The sequence below is a fragment of the Asterias amurensis genome, chromosome 13 (assembly GCF_032118995.1).
Source record: "Asterias amurensis chromosome 13, ASM3211899v1".
Classification (NCBI taxonomy): Eukaryota; Metazoa; Echinodermata; class Asteroidea; order Forcipulatida; family Asteriidae; genus Asterias; species Asterias amurensis.
Window position 1 is genome coordinate 9451134 of NC_092660.1, and position 24492 is coordinate 9475625.

The following is a 24492-nucleotide window of genomic DNA, read 5'->3' on the forward strand; positions in this document are numbered from 1 at the left end:
TGACACTTTATTCCTAATCTACGATACATTGCAAAGGTGGCTAGTGTGTGAAGTGCTTGCCTTTCACCATTGTGGTTCCGGTTCGATTCCGGCAAAGACCATATGTGAGTGGAGTTGTGCGGTTCTCTCCCATGTCATGAGGGTTTTTCTCTTGGCCCTCCAGTTTTCCTCCTACGGAAATATCAAACACTTTCGATCTCTGGCTGTGCCTTGTGGTCATGCGGCTGGTAGCCAAAGGCACCTTTATACGTACCTTCATCTCAACCCCTTTGTAGACACGTCCTTCACAATTCAGCTTCTCAGCTGCAAGTACGGATGATTCTCCTTCCCAAATGATTACAACTTTAATAAAAATAATAAGAGAAATATCTTATATAGCGCAACACATAACTGGAAGAAATCTTGATGCGCTTTACAAATTGAAAACAATTACAAAGATCGAGAGAATGTCTGGGGTAGCAGCCTGTTCTAAGTGAAGATTTATTATTATTAGTATTCAATTTCTTTCTCTCCCTAGCTGTGACATGCCCTCCGGTACAGTCAATTCCCCACGCCTCCCTGCTACCCAGAACCTGCAGTTCAGAGAGACAGACTTTTGGGACAGAATGCCGCACGGTCTGCGATCCTGGGTATCGTCTTGCGGATGAGAGAGAAGACACCCGTCTGTGCTTAGCATCAGGGTCCTGGGACCAAAAAGCCAACCGGCCTAACGTTTGCTTAGGTAAGTATTGGTGAAACATTTGTGATGATTTTGTAATCAAAAATGAGGGTCAGGATTCTTATAAGAATCTTATAAGAAAAATGTTAGTTCGTCAAAGTTTTCTATTTGTCAGTAAAATTAGATTCTTATAAGATTCTTATAAGATCTTACTAATTTGCATATAAAATACTTATAAGAATCTTATAAGAATCTTAAAAGAATCTTATAAGAATCTTAAAAGAATGCTCTCAGGATTCTGGAAGATTCTTATAAAATTGTTATAAGATTCTTATTAGATTCTTATGAGAGTATTTCATGAGGGGCTCTTGAAGCTTTCCAAACACGATTTTGTCACCATGCGAGGGTGCTATATAATTGCAGTTTTGTTGTTACACAACAGATGTTACAACTCCTGACATACTTTGTCCCGATGACATCAAGATCGACGCCAATCCAAACGACAACGTAGCCAATGTGTCTTGGAACGACCCTTTGACTTTGGACAACTCCGGCGAGGTGCCGTCAGTAACCGTTACTCCATCTGTCCGTTCCCCGTGGTTGTTCACAATCGGGGAGACATTCATTACGTATTTTGCGACAGACAGAGCCGGGAATAGTGGGAGTTGCAGCTTTGTAATCACAGTTATGGGTGAGCCAAGCTTTCATTCACATGTTATTCTTTTACTCCTAGAGTCGCCGCCATCACCTGTACTCTTTCAATTGCTGCTCTTCTCAGCTCTCCTACGCTTCTACCACTCCACTTTGTCACATTGTCTATCCAGCGCAGCTTAGGTTGACCTCTGCCTGAAATTGTACCTGCGTCTGGCAGGCCTCACTGAGAGCACCACTTTGCCTTCTGCTCTAATACCTCTTTCAAACCTGCAAGATGTTGTAAAATGTCCAATATGTGTGAACTGTTTGTCGCCTTGACTTTTACAGATAGCCAGCCGCCGGTAATCGAGCGTTGTCGCTCACCTGGAGTTGTCCTCTCATCAGACCAAGACACCCACGTTGCTTGGGAGGAGCCACAATTCTCTGATAACTCGGGCCGGCCTGTGACAGTATCACGTTCCCATAATCCTGGCCTGTCCATGTCGTGGGGGACGACGAGGGTGGAGTATGTCGCCAGCGACAGCACGGGGAACACTAAGAGCTGTCACATAACTGTGAATGTTCAACGTGAGTGGATTGTGAATTGGGGTGTTCTGTTTTTTATTCAGAGTTTAGTGTGGCTCTAACCAAAGTTTTAAAACCTCACTCAGTCAAACATGGGGAAGACTTAGAGCTGTCACATAGCTGCAAATGTTCAACTCGAGTGGACAATTATAAATGGATTGAGAATTGGGTTAATCTGTTTTTATTCAGAGTTTTGTGTGATTCTAATCAAACGTTAAGAACCCCCTACAACCCGAAATATTTTGTTTGGGTTTGGTTTTTCTCCCATTATTTAGGATTATTTTGAAAAGATTTTTCCCATCAAGTGAACCTTATTTAATAGTCTATGAACAGTTGTTAGTTGCTGATAGTTGTATTTTTGTAAAGTGCTTTGAGGCCTTGCATTTGATGGTGCTATATAAATGTTTTGTTATTATAATTATTTCGTCTAAGATTTTCACTCAATTCATTTGCTAAAACCTACCCACAGAAAGTGCCTGCATCATGCCAGATAGTCCGCAGGGCGGCCGAGCAGATTGTGTTAACTCCAATGGAGGGATAGAGTGCTCTCTTGGGTGTGATGATGGGTACGCCTTTCCCATTGAGCCTGAATCTATCTACAGCTGCTCAGGGGATGGACGATGGAGTCCCAATCATGGCATGCCATGGGAGGACTGTGCAAGTATGTTAACCCTTTAAAGACACTGGAAACTATTGGTAATTGTCAAAGACCAGTCTTCTCACTTGGTGTATCTCAACACATGCTTAAAATAACAAACCTGTGAAAATTTGAGCTCAATTGGTCATCGAATTTGCGAGATAACAATAAAAGAAAAAACACCCTTGTCACACGAAGTTGTGTGCTTTCAGATGCTTGATTTCAAAAACTCAAATTCTACACTTGAGGACTCAAAGTTAAGTTCGTGGAAAATTACTTCTTTCTTGAAAACTACATTACTTCAGAGGGAGCCGTTTCCCACATTGTTTTATACTATCAACCTCTCCCCATTACTCTTAACCAAGTAAGGTTTAAGGCTAATCAATATTTTGAGTAATTACCAACAGTGTCCACTGCCTTTAAAGACCATTCATTTCTGTATAATCATCACACGGCCCAGACATTACTAATTTTGTTGAATTTTGGCACGATTATTTTCAGGTAAAATGTCAGGAAAATTAATAAGAAACAAAAATACATGGTTTTGTTTTGAGTTGTACACATGTAGATTCTATGTTTACATAGGAAACATTGGAAAATGTCAGTTCAGTTAGAAACATTTTCTTTTGACCCCATTGTTTGACAAAAAATTGATCAAATTATGCGCCCGTTTGGCGCCGCCTTTGGCATTTGGTATACGCCTTTTGCAGCCGCTTTGGTCTTCGAAGGGTTGAAATTCTTTTATTTTTTTCATTTTGCACCAAAATATGGTCTGATGTTTTAACCAGGCATAATACTCTTCCAACTTAAGTCTAATTTCGGATTTGTTTTCCTTTAGAAAAATGATCATTAAAAAGAACCCAGTGCACTTATCTATAAGAGAAGGGGTTCTCCACGGTGTTCCTGGTCCGATTGACAGCAAATTGTGCAACATCACCTTGTAAAACATTACATGGTGCTATCAGAATTAGGCCTCATAATTCAAACAGAGTCCTACATCTTGCAGGAAATATTGTATGTTACAGCGCCAGGAGCGTCACTGAGTGACGGACATGTGCGCTATTGAACAAGCCACAGTTATTATTATTATTATAAAAAATAGCCTGAAAATGTATTAAACCATGCACCATGTGAACAAGTAGATCAGCTCTTGTGCTCAACAATTATTTTCCTACTTTTTTTCAAAAAATCTCAGGGAATTTAAACAATTTTATCCCCCTTTGTAGAAAAGGAGAATCCAGACAACGCAACGCAGCCATTGGTCTTTGGATTCCCGGTGAATAACTGCGATCAAGAACTCGCTGATCAAATGGCCGCCAATATCAGAACATCTCAAGATAAAAAGGTACGTTAAATCAATAAAGAGAGAACAAAGGTTACTTGGTGGGTCCCTCTACCAGGGCTCATTTAAAAGCAGAGCGTAAAAACTTGATGTTTTTCTTGAGAAGTGTGCATTATAAATTAATATTCTTATTAACTGTTTTGTTGCTTTTATTAAATTTTTCATAATAACAATCTGTGTTTTAGGAGGGAAGTATCTGCAATGGGCCGGTGGATTGCCGCTTTGCTGGTGTCAAAGTCAGCTGTCGACCAAAAGGTACCCTTTGTCATGTTCCCTGTATCCGTTAATAACTGGTTCTTATCATTCCTAAAAAGGGCCACACTATTTTGATATCACAAATTCGCAACGAAAAATTCTCGGTGTCACTTCTTGCGTATATTTATTTTTTGTCTGCCCTGCACTGTGCAAAAAAAAGGATTCTGTTTTGAAATAATTTATTCAGTTTCAAGTTTCTTGTCTGTTCTGCAAGGTATTGGTGGTTTGGTCGGTGGTTCAATAATCGGCTCCTCGTCGCCACGCAGTGAGAGGCAGCAGCTACGAGGAGACATTGACCTGAGCAGACAGCACTTTGAGAAGTTGAAGAGTTTGCCAAGCGTCTACGTTGAGATGAATATTACAGGTAAAAGCAGTTACTCTTAGACCTGCGATCAATTTCACAAAGAGTTAACATTCATCTTTTCTGTGTATCCCCTCTTAAAGGCACTGGATATCTTTGGTAATGGACCCTTCCCATGAAATATGCTAATTACATTCACGCATGTGTACAGACCCTGGTGGTTTGCAAACGCTATGGAGTTGTGCACTAAGCAGACGCGCAATCGAGTCTGCGCCAAGCACCCATTACCAGTGTGCAAAACAGCGTGATGTTCCCTCATCTTGCCAACCAAAACGTTAGTGCGCACGCGCTATGTGCAATTTACATATTTCATGGGAAGGGTCTATTGTCAAAGACCAGTATTCTCACTGGGTGTATCCCAACATATGCATAAAATACCAAATCTGTGAAAATTTCTGCTCGATTGGAATTGTCAAAGTTGCGAGATAATAATGGAGTAAAAACATCCTTGTCGCACAAGTTGTGTGCTTTCAGATGCATAATATAAGGTTTGAGCGAAAGTATTTTATTATTTTAGTGAGAAAATACATCTATCTCAAAAACTACAGAGGAAGCCATTTCTCACAATGTTTTATACTATCAACAGCTCTCCATTGCTTGTTACCAAGTAAGTTTTTATGCTAACAGCTATATTTTGAGTAATGTCAAACAGTGTCCAGTGCCTTTAATTAGCAGGGTTTTGTTTTTTATTTTGCAGGAAAAGTCAAGCTTCCAGATGATGTCACTTCAGTGGATGACGATACCTACCAACAGTTTCGCCATTCCCTTTCCAGCGCGTCCAACTCCATCCTGGAAACCATACTGGAGGATGGTAACCTTCCCCCTGGCATGGGATCGACACCAGATACTAATTCTATCATCGTCGTTCCAACTCAACCTATTCCCGTCTGCCGACCGGGAAACATTCAGCTCGGATTGAGCCAATGCTGTGAGTCTTTTGATACTTTGAGTGTATAAAACAAATTGTCCGTTTGTGTAATTTTTTTTCTGTTTTGATTTGGGATTGAACAAAGAAAAATTTACTAGAGTGGAACTCGAACCAACGATCCCCAGATTAACATGCTGGCACTCTACCAACAGAGGTTAAGCCCTATTTTGTTGAGATCTTTGTTCTGTGTTGCCTGTCAGAAGCCATGCAACGGTAAACTGCCTTGTAGCCCGGGATCACACCCAAATTACGATACAACCTGGGAAGCGGCAGCCAGGGATCACCTTTAAAGGCAGTGGACACTATTGGTAATTGTCAAAGACTAGCCTTCACAGTTGGTGTATCTCAATATATGCATAAAATAATAAACCTGTGAAAGTTTGAGCTCAATCGGTCATCGAACTTGCCAGATAATAATGAAAGAAAAAAACACCCTTGTCACATGAAGTTGTATGCGTTTAGATAGTTGATTTTGAGACCTCAAGTTCTAAATCTGAGGTCTCGAAATCAAATTCGTGGAAAATTACTTCTTTCTCGAAAACTATGGCACTTCAGAGGGAGCTTTTTCTCACAATGTTTTATACCATCAACCTCTCCCCATTACACGTAATCAAGAAAGGTTTTATGCTAATAATTATTTTGAGTAATCACCAATAGTAACCACTGCCTTTAAGGGGATGTGACTTTTTATTTCATGTCCTTATCCTCTCCATTAACAGTAGAGTGTGCAGCTGGTACTTTTTTCAATGACATTACAAAAGAGTGTGAACGCTGCCCTCAAGGTTCTTACCAAAGCCAACCCGGCCAGATGGAGTGCATAACGTGTCCACCCGGTACATCAACGGTCAGTACAAGATCCAAGTCACTTCAGGAATGTAAAGGTAATGATCGCAAGTGTAATAGCGGGAGTAAAATCGGGAGTTTAGTGAAATTGGCCCCATTCCCAGAATAATATATTCACAAGCGTGGGATTTTTCCTACAGCCCCCATTCTAGAGCAGGGCTCAATTTCATGGCTCCTGTCTACTGTAAGCAAAGAATCAGCGCTAACGGAGGCAGGGAATTCGATTTAGTCTGATTTCCAAATTATTTGCCCTTGGAAAAATCAGAAAATTGTAAAGTGCATGTTGGTAAGTACTTGTACTTAATAATACTTGTTCCTTCTTTTTCCTGAGAACCAATATCATGCCTGCATCAAGCAGAGCAATTGCTCTGTGTGATGCAGGCATGACATTGGCCCAATGTCATTGATGACATTGGGCCGAGACCAATGTCATTGATGACATTGGGCCGAGATGTCTTTACCGTACCGATTGTTTGTCTTGTCCTACTAGATGTCTGCAGTCAAGGCAGCCACTCCGATACTGGTCTGGAGCAGTGTGAACCTTGCCCTAAAGGGACTTACCAACCCTACTCCGGCAGTCTGGACTGCATGCCATGCCCAGATGGGACGTCTACTCTCAAGACTGGCTCAATCTCACTTGCTGAGTGTACAGGTTAGTATGGTGGAATCATTAGAATGATCTAAAGACCCTTTGCATATGACGTCACCCCATAGAGTTATATATAAGAACTAGAGGGCGCATGGGCCTAGTTATGCGGCCCAGTATGCGGCCATTTTGTAAGTTTCTTTTTAGACCGCAGGCATATAGCGTCTTTTCAATATCATACACACACCGTCGTGTACTTCATATTCAACAGACAACATTAAAGTTTGGTTGTGTTGTGTTCGCTTCGTTCGGTGGCTGCACTGGATGCTTCGGAGTGGATTAATTCGCGGCACGATCAGGCTGAAGTGGACCTTGGATTTTAAGGTGAAAAGGGCACTCTGGCCATTGGGGAAAAGGGCACGGCAAACTTGGCCGTGATGTTTGGTTATTTTCAAGGGGCATCACGGCCACTTGAAGGGCAACTACGGCAATGGCCGTCGTGGCCGCCGTGAAGTTCCAGCCCTGTCAAATGGACCACTACTCATAAAAACACGCACATGGATGACTTGGGGTGAATTTCACAAAGAGTTAAGACTATATCTTATCTCGCGTTGGGATGAGTTACTCGTCCTAACTTGGGACTACCCTTAAGTAAAATAACTCCTAAATATTTCCTAGGCCTTAGTTTTAGGAATTTTTGTCAGATCTCTCTTGCCGTCAAACTGTTTTGTTATGTGTTGTCCTACTACCTGGATCTGGACCTGGATAAATATTCTTTAGGCTCTAACTAGAGCCAAATGAGAAGAGAATATGACGAAGAAATTTCAGTTTTAGATATGGGATAAAAACCCCAGAGAATTATTCCAGGGAAACCCTTGCAGTCAAGTAGGAACTAAAAACCCAGTCCACATAGTGCCCTCTGTGGGATTCAAACCAGGCCCTAGATGTGGAAGTCGAGGCAAGACACCACTTCACCAACCTGACCTATGGAAGGACTTCGCCATGTGGTCTCTTCGGCTGCAGTGTCAACGTAAGAGACTATAGACCTTGTTAAAAAAGTAAGAAAGCCTGTAAATTCTCCAAAATGAATACCATCACAGCTTCAGGGGATTTATCTCTAAAACTAAAAGCTGACAAAATATCCCAGGTTTCTTTAACACTCTCACCCTGAATTTTTTTTAATTTATGCCTCTTTTTTTTTACACACTTTATTTCAGAGCCGTGCAAGTCTGGTTATGTGTCAAGGAGTGGTCTGGTGCCTTGTCTCCCATGCCCTGATGGCTATTACCAACCAGGGATAAGTAAGACTTCCTGCTTTAAGTGCCTTGGTATGATGGCTAACAGCGCTGTCACCACATGGGAAAGTTGCATCGGTGAGTTCCACCATACATAAAATGTTTGCCCATTTAACATTTTTGTTTCACTTTGAACATTTGTACTTTTCAGTTTTCGCAGGAAGGAGTTTTTGAATGATAAGCCATGCTTATATGACATTCATTTAAAAGCTATATACCTTTTAAATGTGTTCATCATATCATTGACGGTTGAGAAAATGTATAATTTCATCGCAGGTTTCACAAAGTGGTATTTTACTCAAAAGTCATAATTTGTATGAAAATTTGTTTATTCACTTTTAGGACTGCAAATGCATTTATCTTTCATTATACCAAATCTTAATCCTCAAATATGTTTAGTTTTGCAAATAAAGTAAACAACTTTTTATAAAGTCTTTTTGTTTTTATGAAGTGACAGTTTTGATACTGGCAACTGGCACAGTGCGCACTGTGGTTTTGTTAGTTTTCACAAATTATCCTATCTGTTTTTTGAAACATTTTATACTCATTCAATATTAATTTATTTTTTAACCGCAAGTAAAAGGCTAGAACATTTAAGGTATCGAATTTCACACACTAACCTTTGGGGAAATTCCCTGTTAAACAAATTTGTCCAGGAATGATAACAATAGATCACTAACTTCAAATGCAATTATTACCAAATCAAGTTTTACCTCTGTGGGGTCGGTCGCATCAGTTTGTGAAACCTTCAACGATTTGTGTCAGTTTCATTTGTGAAATTTTCGTGGCATAACCCAAGAATTGTGTTAATTTTAAACAGGTACTAAAAAAACCAACTTTCATACAGACAATATATTACCTGTCCTCCATACCCTACCTCCATCATAACATCTATCTTCCCCTCTTCCCTTCTTCAGGAACCAGCCTGGATGGTTTTAACATCAGTTCTTTGGAAGTGGTTTCATTCAACGACTGTTTCTCCATTCCGTGTTCAAATGGTGCAACGTGCGAGGCTGTGTCAGCTGGCTATGTGTGCATATGTGAGCCGGGATACACAGGTAGGTGTCTAGGAATAGTAATAATAAATAATAATAACAAATGCACAAATCCACCAAACGATCTCAAGGTGCTGTTAAACAGCCCAGTTCTAATTTCCTGTGAATGCGAATGTGAAGTGAATAAAGCATTTCACACTACAGTGTCAACACAAGATTGGCATTAACATTTTTGAAATTAAAACTACTGTGTATATTATTTTCAGGAATAAGATGTGACATTGAGATCAACGAATGTGAAAACTCCCCATGTGAGAATAGCGGCAAATGTGTGGATGGTCTGAACGGTTTTACCTGCGTCTGCAAACCAGGCTTTGCAGGTAAAGTCTCTCATAACTATTAAAATAAAAAGTATTATGCTGTGGCTGTGTGTGTCCTTAATACTCTACTCTACACTGATGGATTGGAGCTGGTCTCTCGTCTCTTTAAAAACAATTTTTGTTGTTAAATGAGATATCGCCCATAATACAAGGCCACTTCAAGATGAACTGCCACTAGGGGGCACATTACTCCTGGGGCTGAGACCTTGTTACCCCCTTCACTGTCCATCAGGATTAGAAGTAGGCATGGGTATCATACACTAGGAGCATGGTTGGTAGAGCAGAATGCACTATCTTCCCAACTTTTTACGTAGCAGTTATGGTAAAGTGCCTTGCTCAAGGGCACAAGTGTCATGACCAGGATTCAAACCCACACTCTGCTGCTGAAAGCACTCAAGCAGTTGCATGTCATTCGACACGGAACTCTGCTACATCTCGCGCAGTCGGCCAACGGGTATGGGCCCACCAACAATTACGTTGGTACACCTCTTGACCCCGTTAGCATCCTCCTTTCTCTCCACATGGCCTAACCACCTCAGCCTGAACACTGTATAATACTTTCATGTACATTTCTTGCCCATCTTTCTCAGGGGAGACTTGTTCAGTTGATATTGATGAATGTAGACCCTACTCCTGCGAGAATGAAGGTAGATGTATTGATGGCATAGCCAGCTATCAGTGTGACTGCACTCAAGGTTATTCCGGTAAGAAAACAATCTTCAAGAGTCATTTCAATGGACCATGTGACCTGTGACATCACAGCAAGAACCGCAGACAGGGCCTACCCTCCTGTAGGCCAAACAGGCTGTAAAAAATCATTAGAGCAAAACATCTAATCTTTCATTTTATAGAGATTTTGTTTTACAACTTTTTTTAACTTTAAGGCACATCTCAAAACTTGTCCAGCTGTGTTTTTTTTGGTGTTTTTTTCAGTTCTTTTTATGTTGTCATCAAAGTTGCAAGAGAATAACAAAAGAAAATTGCCCTTGTTGTACAATTTTGTGTGCCTTCAGATGTATATTAAAATACTTCAGCTACAGCCTTTTATTATTTGAGTGAGAAATAACCTCTTTCTCAACAACTTTATTACTTCAGAGGGGAGCCGTTTCTCACAAAATGTTATACTATCAACAGCTCCCCATTGTTTTTTTAACCAAGTAAGTTTTTATGCTAACAATTATTTGGGGTAATTGGGTAAATTATTTCTGGTGTGATTTGGTCTTACTGTTCGTTTCTCATTGCTATGTTTCAAAAACCTATTCCAGGCGAGTACTGTGAGGAGGAAGTGAATGAATGTTTCTCAAACCCTTGTTACAACGGAGCGTACTGCGTGGACAGCCTGGCGAGCTTTAGCTGTGACTGCCTGGTGGGGTTCGACGGCTCATTCTGTGAGATGGAAATTAACGAGTGTATGAGTGAGCCATGTCTGAATGGAGCTGAGTGCCACGACCTCATCGCTGATTACAGGTGAGTTTGATTTTTTCAAGTAGAAATGATTTTCAGCTGAAAGTTTCACATGTGAATTTATTTGCCTGTTGACCCAATTCACCTGACGTCATCATCAGAATGATCTTGGATGCGCCATTTTGGTGGTCAATGTCACTGTGCGTTATTCAGTGAAGTGCGCTTTTAAGGCGACGCGGCGTTTACACGTAAACCTGTTGACCACAAAAATGAAAAGCGTGGCACAGTCGCCGCGTGTGACGTGTGCAAGGAATTAGATCTAGGCCTTAGATCTGCATTTTCATCACACATACTCTATGTTCCCAAAACTCGGGCCTTTATCGCATAGCCACGACCCTGCAAGGTTTTAAACGGCAGTTTAAGATTTCGTCGCCTACTTTTTTATTCCCATTCAAAAATACCCTTATGTTAAAAAGTGAAATAATTTCACAAAAATAGACAATGTGACACCATTTTTTTGCTAATTTTTCGAAGTTTGCAATTTAAAGACTTGTGTAAAAATGTTTTGTGCGCGTCGGTCGATATTAATACGCGCGTGTACACAAATAGTACGCTCTGTCACTAATAGCTATGAATTGCATTATGCGTTATTTCAATAGCCGTACATTAGCTTGCGCGGTCAACACGCGAAGTCAGTCGGTCTTTAACAGCTTCAGCTGTGTCTTTATTAACCATTTAAACACCCCAACGTGACGCGCTCTCCATCAATAGGAATAGTGAAACTGTCTGGGGTATTTATGAACATCGTTTAAAAACTTCTTTCTATCTTTTTCCGTCCAGGTGTGACTGTAAACCTGGCTTTGTTGGGACTCACTGTCAGACTGATGTGGATGAGTGTGTATCATCACCATGCCGTCATGGTGGTTCATGCCTAGATGACATAAGTGGCTACCTGTGTGTCTGCCAACATGGGTACACTGGACCTCTCTGTGAAGTGGGTGAGTGTATAAATATGAAATGCTGTCTTTATGTCATTGCATTTTTACTGTCTAAGAAGTCCTGTAAGGGTCTTGTTTTTGCAGTTTTGTATTACCTTGGTTTTGCCAGTTTTTCGATTTTTTTAATCATTGTCCAATTATTTTCTATGCGCTTGTTTCCTTTTATGGAATGGGCACAATATAAATACATCAACTATTATTATTATTATTAAGTAAACAACTGGGATAAAATTTTACACTGGACCACCAGCCCGAGGCTAGTGATTTCAGTGTCGGGCAGGTAAGCTCAAGACAGGACAAGTCTGGTTGTCTTGTTTTGTTTTTAACAATTCAAAATTTTTGTCTGAAAAGATTGATGTTGAAATGTTGAGTTTGAGTCTCACAAATATTTTTCAAATCTGCAGCTGAGTATTATGCCCATAAAACATAAGTAAAGAGGAAATAAAGCTTTTATAGTTTTTGTTCAAATGAAACAGTTTGAAAATGCCTGACGTTACTTTTCCCTTCTCAGAACTTCCTTGGGATTTCAGTCTCGTCTTTGATCACTTCAGTACGACGGACTACATCTTGATGAAGGATTTACTACCTGAGATGACGGAGGTTAGCGCCTCCTTTTGGATGCGCACCACGGACTCCTTCAACTACGGCTCCCCGTTCTCCTACGGAGCGATGGACAGTCACGGCACTGCTTTGAGCAATGCTTTTACATTCATGGACTATAGCGGGTGAGTTGGTTATCCTGGCCAGCTTGAACTTGGTTGTCATTGTTCCTAATTCCCTGTGGTTCCCTCTACCACTCCATTTTCTGTCCTTACCCAATCTATCCTCATCTCTCATCTGTTCTTATTATTATTATTATTATTATTTATTCAGCCATTTCATCGATACATGACAAAACAAAAATACTTCTAGATGGGCTAGGAGAAACATAAGCAAAATAATTACTGTGGTCCATAGACCTGCCTCCCCACATCTGGTTGTAATACAAGTAATAAAATGAGTAATAAAATATGTATAAAACAGTTTATGTACAAAAAGGTAGGAAAGTTAACTATAAATAAAACATCAAAAGTTGGCAACTAAAGCAAAAAATAGTATAAAGCATGTTCCTTGTTGTATTCAAACCTGTTGTCTGTCACCGTAATTCAGGACCAGTGGTTAGTTAGTATCCTGTAGGCCTATGGTAGCTCTGTAAAACATGTTTTCTACTATTTATCTTTAACCGTATAAGTTTAATACAAAATCGGTGGACGTTTTTGTTTGGTGTCTTACAGAAACCCTTTTAACTTATCATTTTTGACATCATTTCTGTCTTTGTTCAACCCGCCTGTCTGTTTGTTCTTGTTCCTGTTTTTGATTTGTTTGTCTGTACATCAGGCATCATGTAACCACAAGTCTTGGCTTCTAGATGATGCCTCCATACTAATTTAAATTATAAAAAATATATTTATGTTTTTTTCATCAATTCAATACTTTTTGGTTTTAGTGAAAAGCTTTTCCAAAACTATCCAAAGAGATCCTTTACAAATATTTCATAATTTTTGTGACTTTCTTTTGGATAGATTCGTTCTCTATGTCAATGACTCAAGTCACGTTTCCGATGTGGCGGCAAATGATGGGATGTGGCATCACATCGCCGTCACATGGGCCAGCAGGAACGGCCGATGGGTCATCTACAAGGACGGACGGGTGGCCGACTCTGGAGAAGGACTCGCTGAGGGCGCTGTTATCCCTGGTAAAGCCCGGTTCATACTTCATGCGAATGCGAAGCAAATTTTAACATCACAGGGCTGTTTTCACAGCGAATGTTTCGCAGGAGTTGAGCACTAGTCAACTGATGCCAATTAGTCATTGCGGATTTGTGGCGTCAAATTTCGTAATGTGTTTGCAGGAAGTATGAACAGGGCTGAAGTTAAAATTATCCAAATACTTTCTAAAAGGTTTTTGACTTTTCAAAGTTGATGCCTGAAAAGGAATTCAGTAATTAAGTTGCAGCTTTGGCAGGGTTGAGAAAAGACTTTTATCTGTATTCAGACTTTTATTGACTACCAGGTAACCAAAAATGCTGGTTTTCTTCTCCATATAAAATCCTACTCTTTGTAGACTTCTTTTGTTGTTCCCAGAAGCTCTTTGGAATCTATAACTCCAGGGAAAAGGTGGACATGCCATCACTTGAATTTACCCCCTAAGATTCTAGATCCCAGTTTTACACTTTTTTTGTCAGCAGGAACTCTCATGGTGTTTTGACATGGTATTTTGTCTGATTGGTGTTTATATAAGACTTCGATATTATTTCTTGGTTTATTTCAGGGGGTGGGATATTTGTTGTTGGCCAGGAGCAAGATTCCATTGGTGGTGACTTTGCGAGTTCTGAAGCCTTCGTCGGCGAGATCACCCTCCTGCATGTCTGGAATCGTACTCTGTCCTCGCAGGAGATCTCTGCCTTGGTGAGGGACTGTGAGAGACTCTCAGGGCAGATGGGAGATGTGGTTCTAGCCTGGCCTGACACCCTCTTTGATATGTATGGAGAAATCAGACAGGTGAAGAGTCATTTCTGTGAAGGTAAGCCAAAAACATGATGAAAGGAGTATTCGAACTGCCTCTAGCTATCGAGCAATCTCGGTGTCTATTTGGTAAGACACTACTTTAGAGTTGTAAAGGTCATGGGTTCGAATTTCACTCAAGTAATATGACTGTGATTTTTTTCACAGAGCTCAGGAAAGTACCGAGTATACAGTGCTAACACATATCAGTGTATATGGGTAAAACCCAAATGAATATAATCCCTGGCTATACGGCAGTTACAGGTTGTATGACTTCAGACTGGTACCGAACAAAGATATTGACAAAATAGGGAGGCCGCAAACATAGGGCTAGATTGCTCACTTCTCGTTATTAAAGATGTTTTTTTTACCATTCCAACATGGTCTTGCTCTCTCCCTCAGGATGCTATGCCCAGAGCCCGCCAGAGTTTGGCGATTACACAGGATTCCAGAGCCACACCCCTCTCAACGTCATCACCTTCTCCTGCGAGACCGGCTTTGAGTTGAAGGACAGCTCCAACAATCAAGCTGTGTGTCAGATCTCCGGTGACTGGCTACCGTACAACCCTCCTCAATGCCAACGTGAGTGCCTGCACAAAAAGGCAGGATAGATGTCTACTTTAATTATTATATTTTTAACCCAGTGACCTGGGCCCAATTTCATGGCTCTGCGTACCGTAAGCAAAGAAACGGAAGCAGGAAACTCATCTGTGCTTACTTCAAGTGTATTTCACGGGTTAGCAGGGAATTTTGGATTGTGAACCTGTGTACACAACATTACTAGGCATTCTATGCTTACACAGCTAGCGCAGAAATTTGGCGCCTGCAGGTAAGCGGAGAACGGTGATCCTAAACGCAGAATTGGGAGGTAAGCAGAGCCATGAAATTGGGCCGAGTACTAAATATGTGCAATATTGTTGATGTTTGTGTCAGTAAACTTACAGGCAGTAACAATATATTTATGCCTCATGAACATTTTGATCAGATAAGAAAGATCCTTTTGCAAACTGCTGTTTCCCAAACCAGTGAGTGTGGACCCTAGTTTGATGGTTTGACACAGGCAAACTTGGGCCCACTTTCAATATGTGATTCACACAATTCAAGTCTGTAATGTCACTGTGGTTCAGTGGTTAGACTGCAGGACTTGCAATAGACCGATCCATTAAGCTCTGCCCTATTGCGTTGTGACCAATCGCAACCCATTTCACAACCAAAAGTCTGACAAATTAAGTCCGACATGCGTGCGCGTATGCTTGGCGCGTGCGACAGTGTTGTGCAGAATGGCATTGGAGAGTAAGCTGGGGCGATATGGATTTATTTAATTCACGATATATCGGCGACAATATATCGCGATATTCGATATAATTGCGATTAATTAAATTTGACATCATCAGTCTTCAAACTCCCAGTGAAAGTTGTAGAAGAGACAGTCATAGCATAAGAGAGGTGTTCTAATGACCTGTTCTTCTGGTTTTACTCCAAACCTATGTGGTGCAAGATGTCTCAGCTAAGAAATACATCGCGATATTGCGATAATTAATCGATATCGCGATATATCGATATTTCGATTAAAACCAAATCGATCCGATATCAAAATCGTTTCCAAATTAGTATCGCGATATTCGATAATATCGTGATATCGCCCAAGCTTATTGGAGAGGCTCACATGTTCTTGCTCACATGTGCGCCGTGGGCAGAGCCTAATGGATTGGTCTATTACAAGGTTGAGGGTTCGAATCCACCAAGGTAATTACTGACTCCACAATGACTACAACAAACATTTGTCGTCTAGTTACTGAATCACAATTTCTTGACTTGTGCAATTCATAATCATAGACGTTAAACCATTGTTTGTAACGAGAGAGATTGGCTGTTAACAACGTAGCGTTTATGTCCCCTTAGACGAGTTTGCTGAGTTCCCTGGATGGGAAGATCATCTATGTCAGTAAAATTAGATTCTTATATTAAAGGATTTGGGTACTTTTTCAAAATGTCCATAGATTTACATTAAACTTACAGGGTTTGAAGATAATGATAGTGGAAAGCTTCCCTCCAAATATTACTTACTGAGGTGCTGTAGTTTTTGAGAAATGAGTAAAACAATGCCATGAAAATACGTTTGTAAAAGATTAAAATAATTTTCGTCTCATGAGACGAAAATTATTTTCATGACATTGTTTTACTCATTTCCCAAAAACTACAGCACCTCAGCACGTAATATTTTCAGGGAAGCTTTCTACTATCATTATCTTCAAACTGTGTAAGTTTAGTGTAAATCTGTCGACATTGTGCGTTTTGTCCTACAAAAGTTACATAGACCCTTTAAAGAGTCTTATAAGATTCTTATGAGATCTTACTAATTTGCATATAAAATACTTATATTAGAACCAATTGCTCACAGGATTTTGGAAGATTCTTATAAGATTATTTCGTAATGAATAACAAACAAATAATGTTTGTTTTTCGTTCATCGCAGGTAAGAAATGTTGGCATCCTGGCAACATCCAAAATGGAGAGATTTTGGGAACGGACACCAAGTTCTTTTTTGGTTCTCAAGTGAAGTATGTCTGCTATGATGGGTATACACTCGTTGGGCCTCACACAAGAGATTGCTATGAGACCGGTGTATGGAGTGACTACCAGCCAAGCTGTGAGGGTAAGTCAATCTAGAATGTTCTTGGTAAAAGTTTGTGTCCGATTTCAAAACCATGACTTGTGATCTACTGTTTGTATGAGGCTTTGTCAAGACAGAGGTCAAGCCTGAGCTGTGGCCTCGAAAACGGCCAATTAGAGTGGAAGATACATGGTCATATTTGCCATAATCAGACTAAACCATGAGAACAGGAAGAAACTACATATAAATAAGTGTAAACTTGTGGGTACATGTGTAAATCTCTTTAGTGGAGATCTCTTTCTCCTGAAGACGAGCAGAGTATACTGTTCAAAAGGTTGAAACCACACCGGCTCTTTTCAGAGCCAACACTCCCACAAAAGAGATACACATGTTTGGACTGGCAACTTTACTTTTTATTTATAGTTTCTTCCTATTTATCAACACCATGCAAAGCTTCAAACAATACTATGAGAAATTTTTGTGGCAGATTAGGGACTGTTAGCGTTCTAAAGATTTGTATCTTTATGTTTTTATTTGTTCAGTGGTTGTGTGTGGAGCTGTTCCCGAAGTACCACATTCCACTCTTTACAGTCCGATGAAAGGCTCTCATTTCTCTACTGAAACGTCCATAGTCTACCATTGTCAGGATGGGTATCACCTACGAGGCCAAGCCACCGTCATCTGCCAGTCAGACGGAACCTGGAGTGAGCTCCCAGACTGCCTGCTGATTCAATGCAATAAGCCTGAGATCGTGATCCATGCATCCTTGACGCCACCTATGGAGGACTTTGTGCTCGGAGGGGTTATCAGATATGACTGTGTTGACGGGTACCAGTTAGTTGGTGCTGCAACCAGGACATGCCAGCTGAATGGGACCTGGTCGGGTGCGAGTCCGAGTTGCATCCCCTTTTCCTGTGGTCCTCCCCCAGCGTTTCCTTTCTCGACGAACACCCTCACGGGCTTGACACTGGGGAGCGTGGCGAGGTACTCTTGCATGGAAGGGTATCAGATGATGGGAAATGCCTCATTAGTTTGTGCCGGGAATTTCAAATGGGAAGGAGAATATGTTGGATGTACCCCAAGACTCTGTCCAGAGGTGGAACAGATCGCTCATGGAGTCACTACGGGTAACTTGTTCTTCTATGGCGAGAGTCTGACGTTTGAGTGTGATGTGGGGTACCGGCTGAATGGAGTGACTTTGATAAGGTGTCTGGCAACTGGCCAGTGGAGTGACGGAGTACCAGCGTGTGAGCCTGTATCGTGTGGATCGCCGGATACCATTTTAAACGGTAACCTAGAGGGATCGGAGTTTGAGTACGGAGGCATGGTCAGATACCAATGTCACAATGGCTACTATTTGATTGGCTCAGCTTCACTGTCATGTGATTCTGATGGCCAATGGAGCGGCAGTACCCCATCTTGTAGTAGAGTTGAATGTGGACCTCCGCCGAGGATACCAAATGCAGACCTCCTTCCAGCAGATGAGAGTGTAACGTACTTCTACCAAACCAACGTGACAGTCCGTTGTCACACTGGATACAGCTTGTTGGACGGTTCGGACGTAATAACCTGTGGATCGGACGGGTCCTGGCAGGGGGAAGTATCGGTGTGTCAACCGGTGTCATGCGACCGTCTTGGAGGTCTTATTAATGGGAGGCTCATCAGATCAGGGCACAGTTACAACGACACTGCGACGTATATATGCGAGGAAGGATTCTACCTCGTCGGGCGTGCGACAAGAATCTGCCAAGCCAGCGGGCGTTGGAGCGGCATAGCGTCCAGCTGCTTCCCCGTCTTGTGCCCGCCTCTTCCGCTGGTTCCCAATGCCAAATTCTCTGTCAAAATACCCGTGAACGAGTCGGCAGTTCCAAGAGATACTTACAGCTACAGGACTAAAGTGCGCTACCGATGCGACTTGGGTTACCAGACTAGTGCCGACTACCAGGAGTTGCGTTGCAATGCTAGTGCTCAATGGTCTGCTCTTCCCCCTTCCTGCCTACCGATCAGGTGCCCTGATTTACCCGCCATTTCCCATGGAACCATATCTGGAAATGACCTCACTTTTAATAGTTCGGTGGTATACACATGTGATGAAGGCTATCAGCTCTTCAGGAAACCTGTGAGAACCTGTCTGGCCGATGGCACCTGGTCGGGAGTGGAACCGGTCTGCAAGATTATCAACTGCGGAAAGCCAGATTCACCGGAGAATGGGCGGTTTAGAGGTTATGATTTCACATATCAGAGGATTGCCACTTTCACCTGTAATCAAGGGTATCGTCTGGAAGGTAGGTTGATAAAACTATCAGCTGTTCTGATGTAATTAAAGGGAATGTTTACCTTTGGTTTTTGGATCTTTTTGTGTTGTTTTAATCCCTATACAATAAAACTAACCTGTGACAATTTCATTTGAGATTTGTGGGCTACAAATCAACTATTTTTCTAGGGGCTGTTGCCACCTACTCCTGGGGCTGAAACAGTGTTACAGTCGATACGGATGTACATATAGGCTTGGGTATCATCCATCAGAAGGCACTAAGTAATAAAGTATAGTAAACAAGCCTCCTTGTTCTTGCCCAATAAATAAAAAAGTGCCAATACATTGGACTTCGAAGTGTGAAATTTTTACGCTTACTAGTTTCTAGTTGTGATAACCATTACCCTTCATCCTCTGACGATCCCCTCTCTGGTCTGTGACAATCGGGAGGATGGAGGGTTAAGATTATCGTAACTGTTTTCAAATTTTAGGTTTTGGTCTTGCGAGATTAAACCCCAAAATAAGTGTATGGAATTGAAGGGAAAAGATGTTAATGTCCATCTCCACTGGTTTTCTTATGTAGGAGCATCAACCATAAGCTGCCAATCCAACGGGCAATGGAGTATGACCTCACCCCGATGCAACCCTGTTGACTGCGGCTCACCACCTCATATCAATCTCACCACTCACCAATCGGACTCCACCACGTTTGGTTCCCTGGCTTACTATGCATGCCTGGAAGGGTATGAAGCAGACAGGAGCCTGTTCATTCAGTGTGGATGGGACGCTCACTGGGTGGGTATGTCATTCATACACTGTTCACCCATGCTGTGTGACGACGCGCCTGTAATGGAGTTTGGATCAGCAACTGGTAAGTCATCAATTAGAATTACTTCATTTTTAGAGGAACATCACAGAATTGGTAAGAATTTTATTTTTCAATATTACAGATTTACATAAAAAGTCTAATGATGATGATATTAGAAAATATCCCTTAAAGACAAGTGGACACTATTGGTAATTGTCAAATACCAGTCTTCTCACTTGGTGTATCTCGACATATGCATAAAATAACAAACCTGTGAAAATTTCAGCTCGATAGGTTTTTGGAGTTGCGAGATAATTATGAAAGAAAAAAACACCGTGGTCACACTAAGTTGTGTGCTTGATTTGGATACCTCAAATCCTAAACTTGAGGTCTCGAAATCAAATTCGTGGAAAATTACTTCTTTCTCGAAAACTACGTCACTTCAGAGGGAGCCGTTTCTCACAATGTTTTATACTATCAACCTCTCCCGATTAATCGTTACCAAGTGAGGTTTCATGCTGATAATTATTTTGAGTAAATACCAGTAACGACCATTGCCTTTAAAATATTTATGTCTGAAATTTTGTATATGTTGAGAAATAAATTTATAAACTCATTTCCTGTTAGGAGTTTATCGCTCAGTGAGCGATTTATTCTTGTGACCCAGATGGCCGATTGATCTCAAACTTCCACAGGTTTGTCAATTTATGTATATGGTAGATTACATTAAGTGCTTACGCTGCCAGCAACTATTTTTTTTTTAGAAAAAACCATTTCTGTAATGTTCCTTTAACTTCCATTGTGATATAGTTGTTGTATCACAGTCATACATCTTTATAATTTTTAAATCTATTTTGATAAAGTAGAATTTGAAACTTGCATGTTAGGGGTACAATCAGGTGAGGTTTTGCTGTAGTCTTCAGGAAAATGCTGGACTCTGTTGCTGAGTGCTGCTTAAAGGCAGTGGACACTATTGGTAATTACTTGAAAAAAAATACTATCATAAAACCTCTCTTGATTATGAGTAATGGGGATCGGAGAGGTTGATAGTATAAAACATTGTGAGAAACAGCTCCCACTGAAGTGACGTAGTTTTTGAGAAAGAAGTTATTTTCCCCGAGTTTGATTTTGAGACCTCAGATTTACAAAAATTGAGGTCTCCAAATCAATCATCTGAAAGCACACAACTTTGTGTGACCATGGTGTGACAAGTGTGTTTTTTTCTTTCCTTATTATCTCGTAACTTTGACAACTGATTGAGCTCAAATTTTCACAGGTTTGTTATTTTATGCATATGTTGAGATACACCAACTGTGAAGACTAGTCTTTGACAATTACCAAAAGTTTCTAGTGTCTTTAAGTACTGTCGTGGAGATAAGCTGATAGATGGGCTTGGCTCAATGGTGCCGTAACAGAATTAGTTTGATGAAACGTGTAGGCTGGAGCTGGAACTGAAAATCTAATGTGATGTTTTTTTGTTTTACAGGGAACAATTACCATGTGGGTGACACTGCCGAGTATTCTTGCATAGAGGGCGCTGTTTTACATGGAAATGGAACTATCATATGCCAGCCTGATCAAACATGGACCAACTTAACAGCTTTCTGTCGTCTGATAACATGCTCTGAGCTAGCAGCACCAAACCATGGCACTGTCAATGCACCAAGGAGGAATAACGGCAGTATTGCAACATTTACTTGTGACGACGGCTACAACATTATTGGAGATGAAAATATAACTTGCATGGAAAGTGGTGATTGGAGTGGGGAACCATCCGAGTGTGAACCAGTGACTTGTCCGATGCCGGACATTGCTAATGGACAAGCAGTGTTTGTGGGTTACCGGTTTACCGATAAAGTGATTTACCGGTGTGATTCGGGATACCAGCTGGTGGGTGTGGCTGAACAGCATTGCTCGGCCAATGGGGAATGGAGTGCGGGCCGGCCAGTGTGTCAAGCCATTTCTTGTGGTGTACCAGTGCTCATTAAAGATGGATACTCTACACAGGTTGAAGTGGTGTTCGGAGATGACGTTCGGTATTCTTGCAAAACAGGGTACCAGTTACAAGGGAGTGACACACGCTCTTGTATGAGTAATGGCGAGTTGAGTGGTGAGGAACCAGTGTGTGAGATTATCTCCTGCCCCGAACCACCGGCTTTCAACAACGCTGGTACCCCTGCTACAAATAAAACATTTGGAAGTCTGGTAACCTATGACTGTATTGTAGGTTTCTATACTGATGACAGCACAACAATTGAATGTCTCTCCAATGGTTCTTGGAGCCAGACTGTTATAAGATGTAACCCAGTGTCATGTGGATTGCCGGGGGACATTGAAAACGGAGACTATTCTTTAGACAACGGGGCAACTTTTGGGGAAGAGGTTGTGTACCATTGTCATGATGGCTATGAATTGGAGGGAATTGCCTCTCAAGTTTGTCAATCAAATGGTGCATGGGGTCAACCATATCCCACCTGTGAACCTATCTCTTGCGGACCACCTCCAGCAATTGAAAACGGAGATGTCCAAGTGACTCATGAGACTTACCTCTCAAATGCTGTGTATGCTTGTGACATTGGGTATGATTTAGTCGGTATTAATGCCATTACTTGCTTGAGTAATAGATCTTGGAGCTATAGTGACGTACATTGTGTTCCGGTCTCGTGTGGCGAACCTGAGGAAATTACCAATGGTCATTGGACAGGGGAAAAGTTCACCCTCGGGGATCAGTTATTGTATGATTGCGATATTGGTCATGACCTGGTCGGCATGCCAGAGCGTGTATGTCAGGCTTCTGGAGAGTGGAGTGGTCCGACCCCGACCTGTCAACCAATCAAATGTCCACCCCCGCCAGAAGTGCAGAATGGAGTTGTCCTTACTCGGGGCGATTTGCAGTATCGGAGTGAGATTCGATATCGATGTGATACAGGTCATGTGCCGTCTACGAGTGAGACTAGCCGAATCTGTCAAGCTGATGGTACGTGGAGTGGTCGGGATGTTCGCTGCATTCCTGTGTCGTGTGGACCACTGCCCTCGGTGGATAATGCATACATCCCGCTATCACCTTCGCTTACGTTTGACACTTTGGTTGCATACCGGTGTCATGATGGGTATCAGCTGCAAGGAATACCCAATGTGAAATGCCTGGAGGGTGGACTGTGGAGTCTGCCGCGGTTTCAGTGTAGTCCTGTCAGCTGTGGCGACCCAGGGGATGTCCTGAACGGGGAGGTTTACTTCACCAGTACCACCTTCAAGTCTGTGGCTGTGTACAGCTGTAGTGAAGGGTTCAGACTGCATGGAGCAACTATACGCCACTGTCTTGCCAACCAGTTGTGGAGTGAAGTGCCCCCGTTGTGCAGACCTGTACCATGTGGTAGACCGCCGAGTCTCCCCAACGCGGTCCATGTGGATGATGACAATACTCAAACCATGGAGGACTATGTGTACGGTGCTGTGACACGCTATATGTGTGTGGAAGGCTACGAGATGGTGTCAGGTGAAACCATTGTCTGCCAAGCAAACGGGAAATGGAATAGCTCTGACCTCATTTGCAAGATCAAGCAGTGTCCACCACCAGAAGCTGTCAAGAACGGACAAGTCTTGGGAGAAGCTTATACGTACAGCTCTACCATCCAGTATGTCTGTGATGCTGGCTTTGAGTTATCCAGCAGTCACAACCTCACCTGTCTCGCCGACCAGATGTGGCATCCGTCGCCTCCGACTTGCTGGAGAATTTCCTGCCCAGAGATTACTCCTCCGCCCCAAACAACTGTCCTTGGAGACGGGCATCTCTACGAAGATGTCATAACATTCCATTGTCAGAATGAACTCCAACTAAGAGGCTCACGGCAGCTTCGATGCACCTCGGATGGGACATGGGATCAACCGATCCCAACTTGTGCTCCCAGGTCCTGCGGACGTCCACCTAATCTTGAGTTTGGGATCATATTTGGACATAGCTACCAGCCCGGTGACACCATAAGCTATCGTTGCTACAGCGGGTATCTGCTGAACGGTCCGAGCGGCCGGAGGTGCTTGCCGGACTTCAGATGGAGTGGACAGGATCCAAAGTGTGTTGGTAAGTCCAAGTCCAACCTTGAAAATTTTAAGCTGGAAAGATAGGATTAAAAACTTTCTTTGATCATAATAATCTTACATCTATTGCACCTCTGGAACAAACTTCCATTTTGTATTCGGAACGCTGATAGCCTTGACATTTTTTAATCTGTTTCTGAAGGCTGGAAAGATAGGATTAAAAACTTTCTTTGATCATAATAATCTTACATCTATTGCACCTCTGGAACAAACTTCCATTTTGTATTCAGAACACTGATAGCCTTGACATTTTTTAATCTGTTTCTGAAGAATTATTT

At 41.8% G+C, this 24492-nt stretch overlaps 1 protein-coding gene across 2 annotated transcripts in view; it reads left to right on the forward strand.

Annotated features, from left to right (window-relative positions):
- Positions 1 to 24492, forward strand: part of LOC139946165 (sushi, von Willebrand factor type A, EGF and pentraxin domain-containing protein 1-like) — a 40552-nt gene that overhangs the window by 14322 nt on the left and 1738 nt on the right. For both annotated transcript variants that reach the window (XM_071943786.1, XM_071943787.1), the window contains 24 exons: positions 518 to 721; positions 1101 to 1349; positions 1640 to 1879; positions 2346 to 2537; positions 3740 to 3858; positions 4041 to 4110; positions 4325 to 4474; positions 5169 to 5399; positions 6119 to 6280; positions 6733 to 6894; positions 8046 to 8201; positions 9041 to 9181; positions 9385 to 9498; positions 10089 to 10202; positions 10764 to 10965; positions 11743 to 11900; positions 12412 to 12625; positions 13463 to 13635; positions 14211 to 14462; positions 14846 to 15025; positions 16920 to 17099; positions 17600 to 19342; positions 19895 to 20182; positions 21606 to 24197. In XM_071943786.1, coding sequence (XP_071799887.1) covers positions 518 to 721; positions 1101 to 1349; positions 1640 to 1879; positions 2346 to 2537; positions 3740 to 3858; positions 4041 to 4110; positions 4325 to 4474; positions 5169 to 5399; positions 6119 to 6280; positions 6733 to 6894; positions 8046 to 8201; positions 9041 to 9181; positions 9385 to 9498; positions 10089 to 10202; positions 10764 to 10965; positions 11743 to 11900; positions 12412 to 12625; positions 13463 to 13635; positions 14211 to 14462; positions 14846 to 15025; positions 16920 to 17099; positions 17600 to 19342; positions 19895 to 20182; positions 21606 to 24197 — 8286 coding nt within the window. The remainder of the gene's footprint in view (positions 1 to 517; positions 722 to 1100; positions 1350 to 1639; positions 1880 to 2345; positions 2538 to 3739; positions 3859 to 4040; positions 4111 to 4324; positions 4475 to 5168; positions 5400 to 6118; positions 6281 to 6732; positions 6895 to 8045; positions 8202 to 9040; positions 9182 to 9384; positions 9499 to 10088; positions 10203 to 10763; positions 10966 to 11742; positions 11901 to 12411; positions 12626 to 13462; positions 13636 to 14210; positions 14463 to 14845; positions 15026 to 16919; positions 17100 to 17599; positions 19343 to 19894; positions 20183 to 21605; positions 24198 to 24492) is intronic.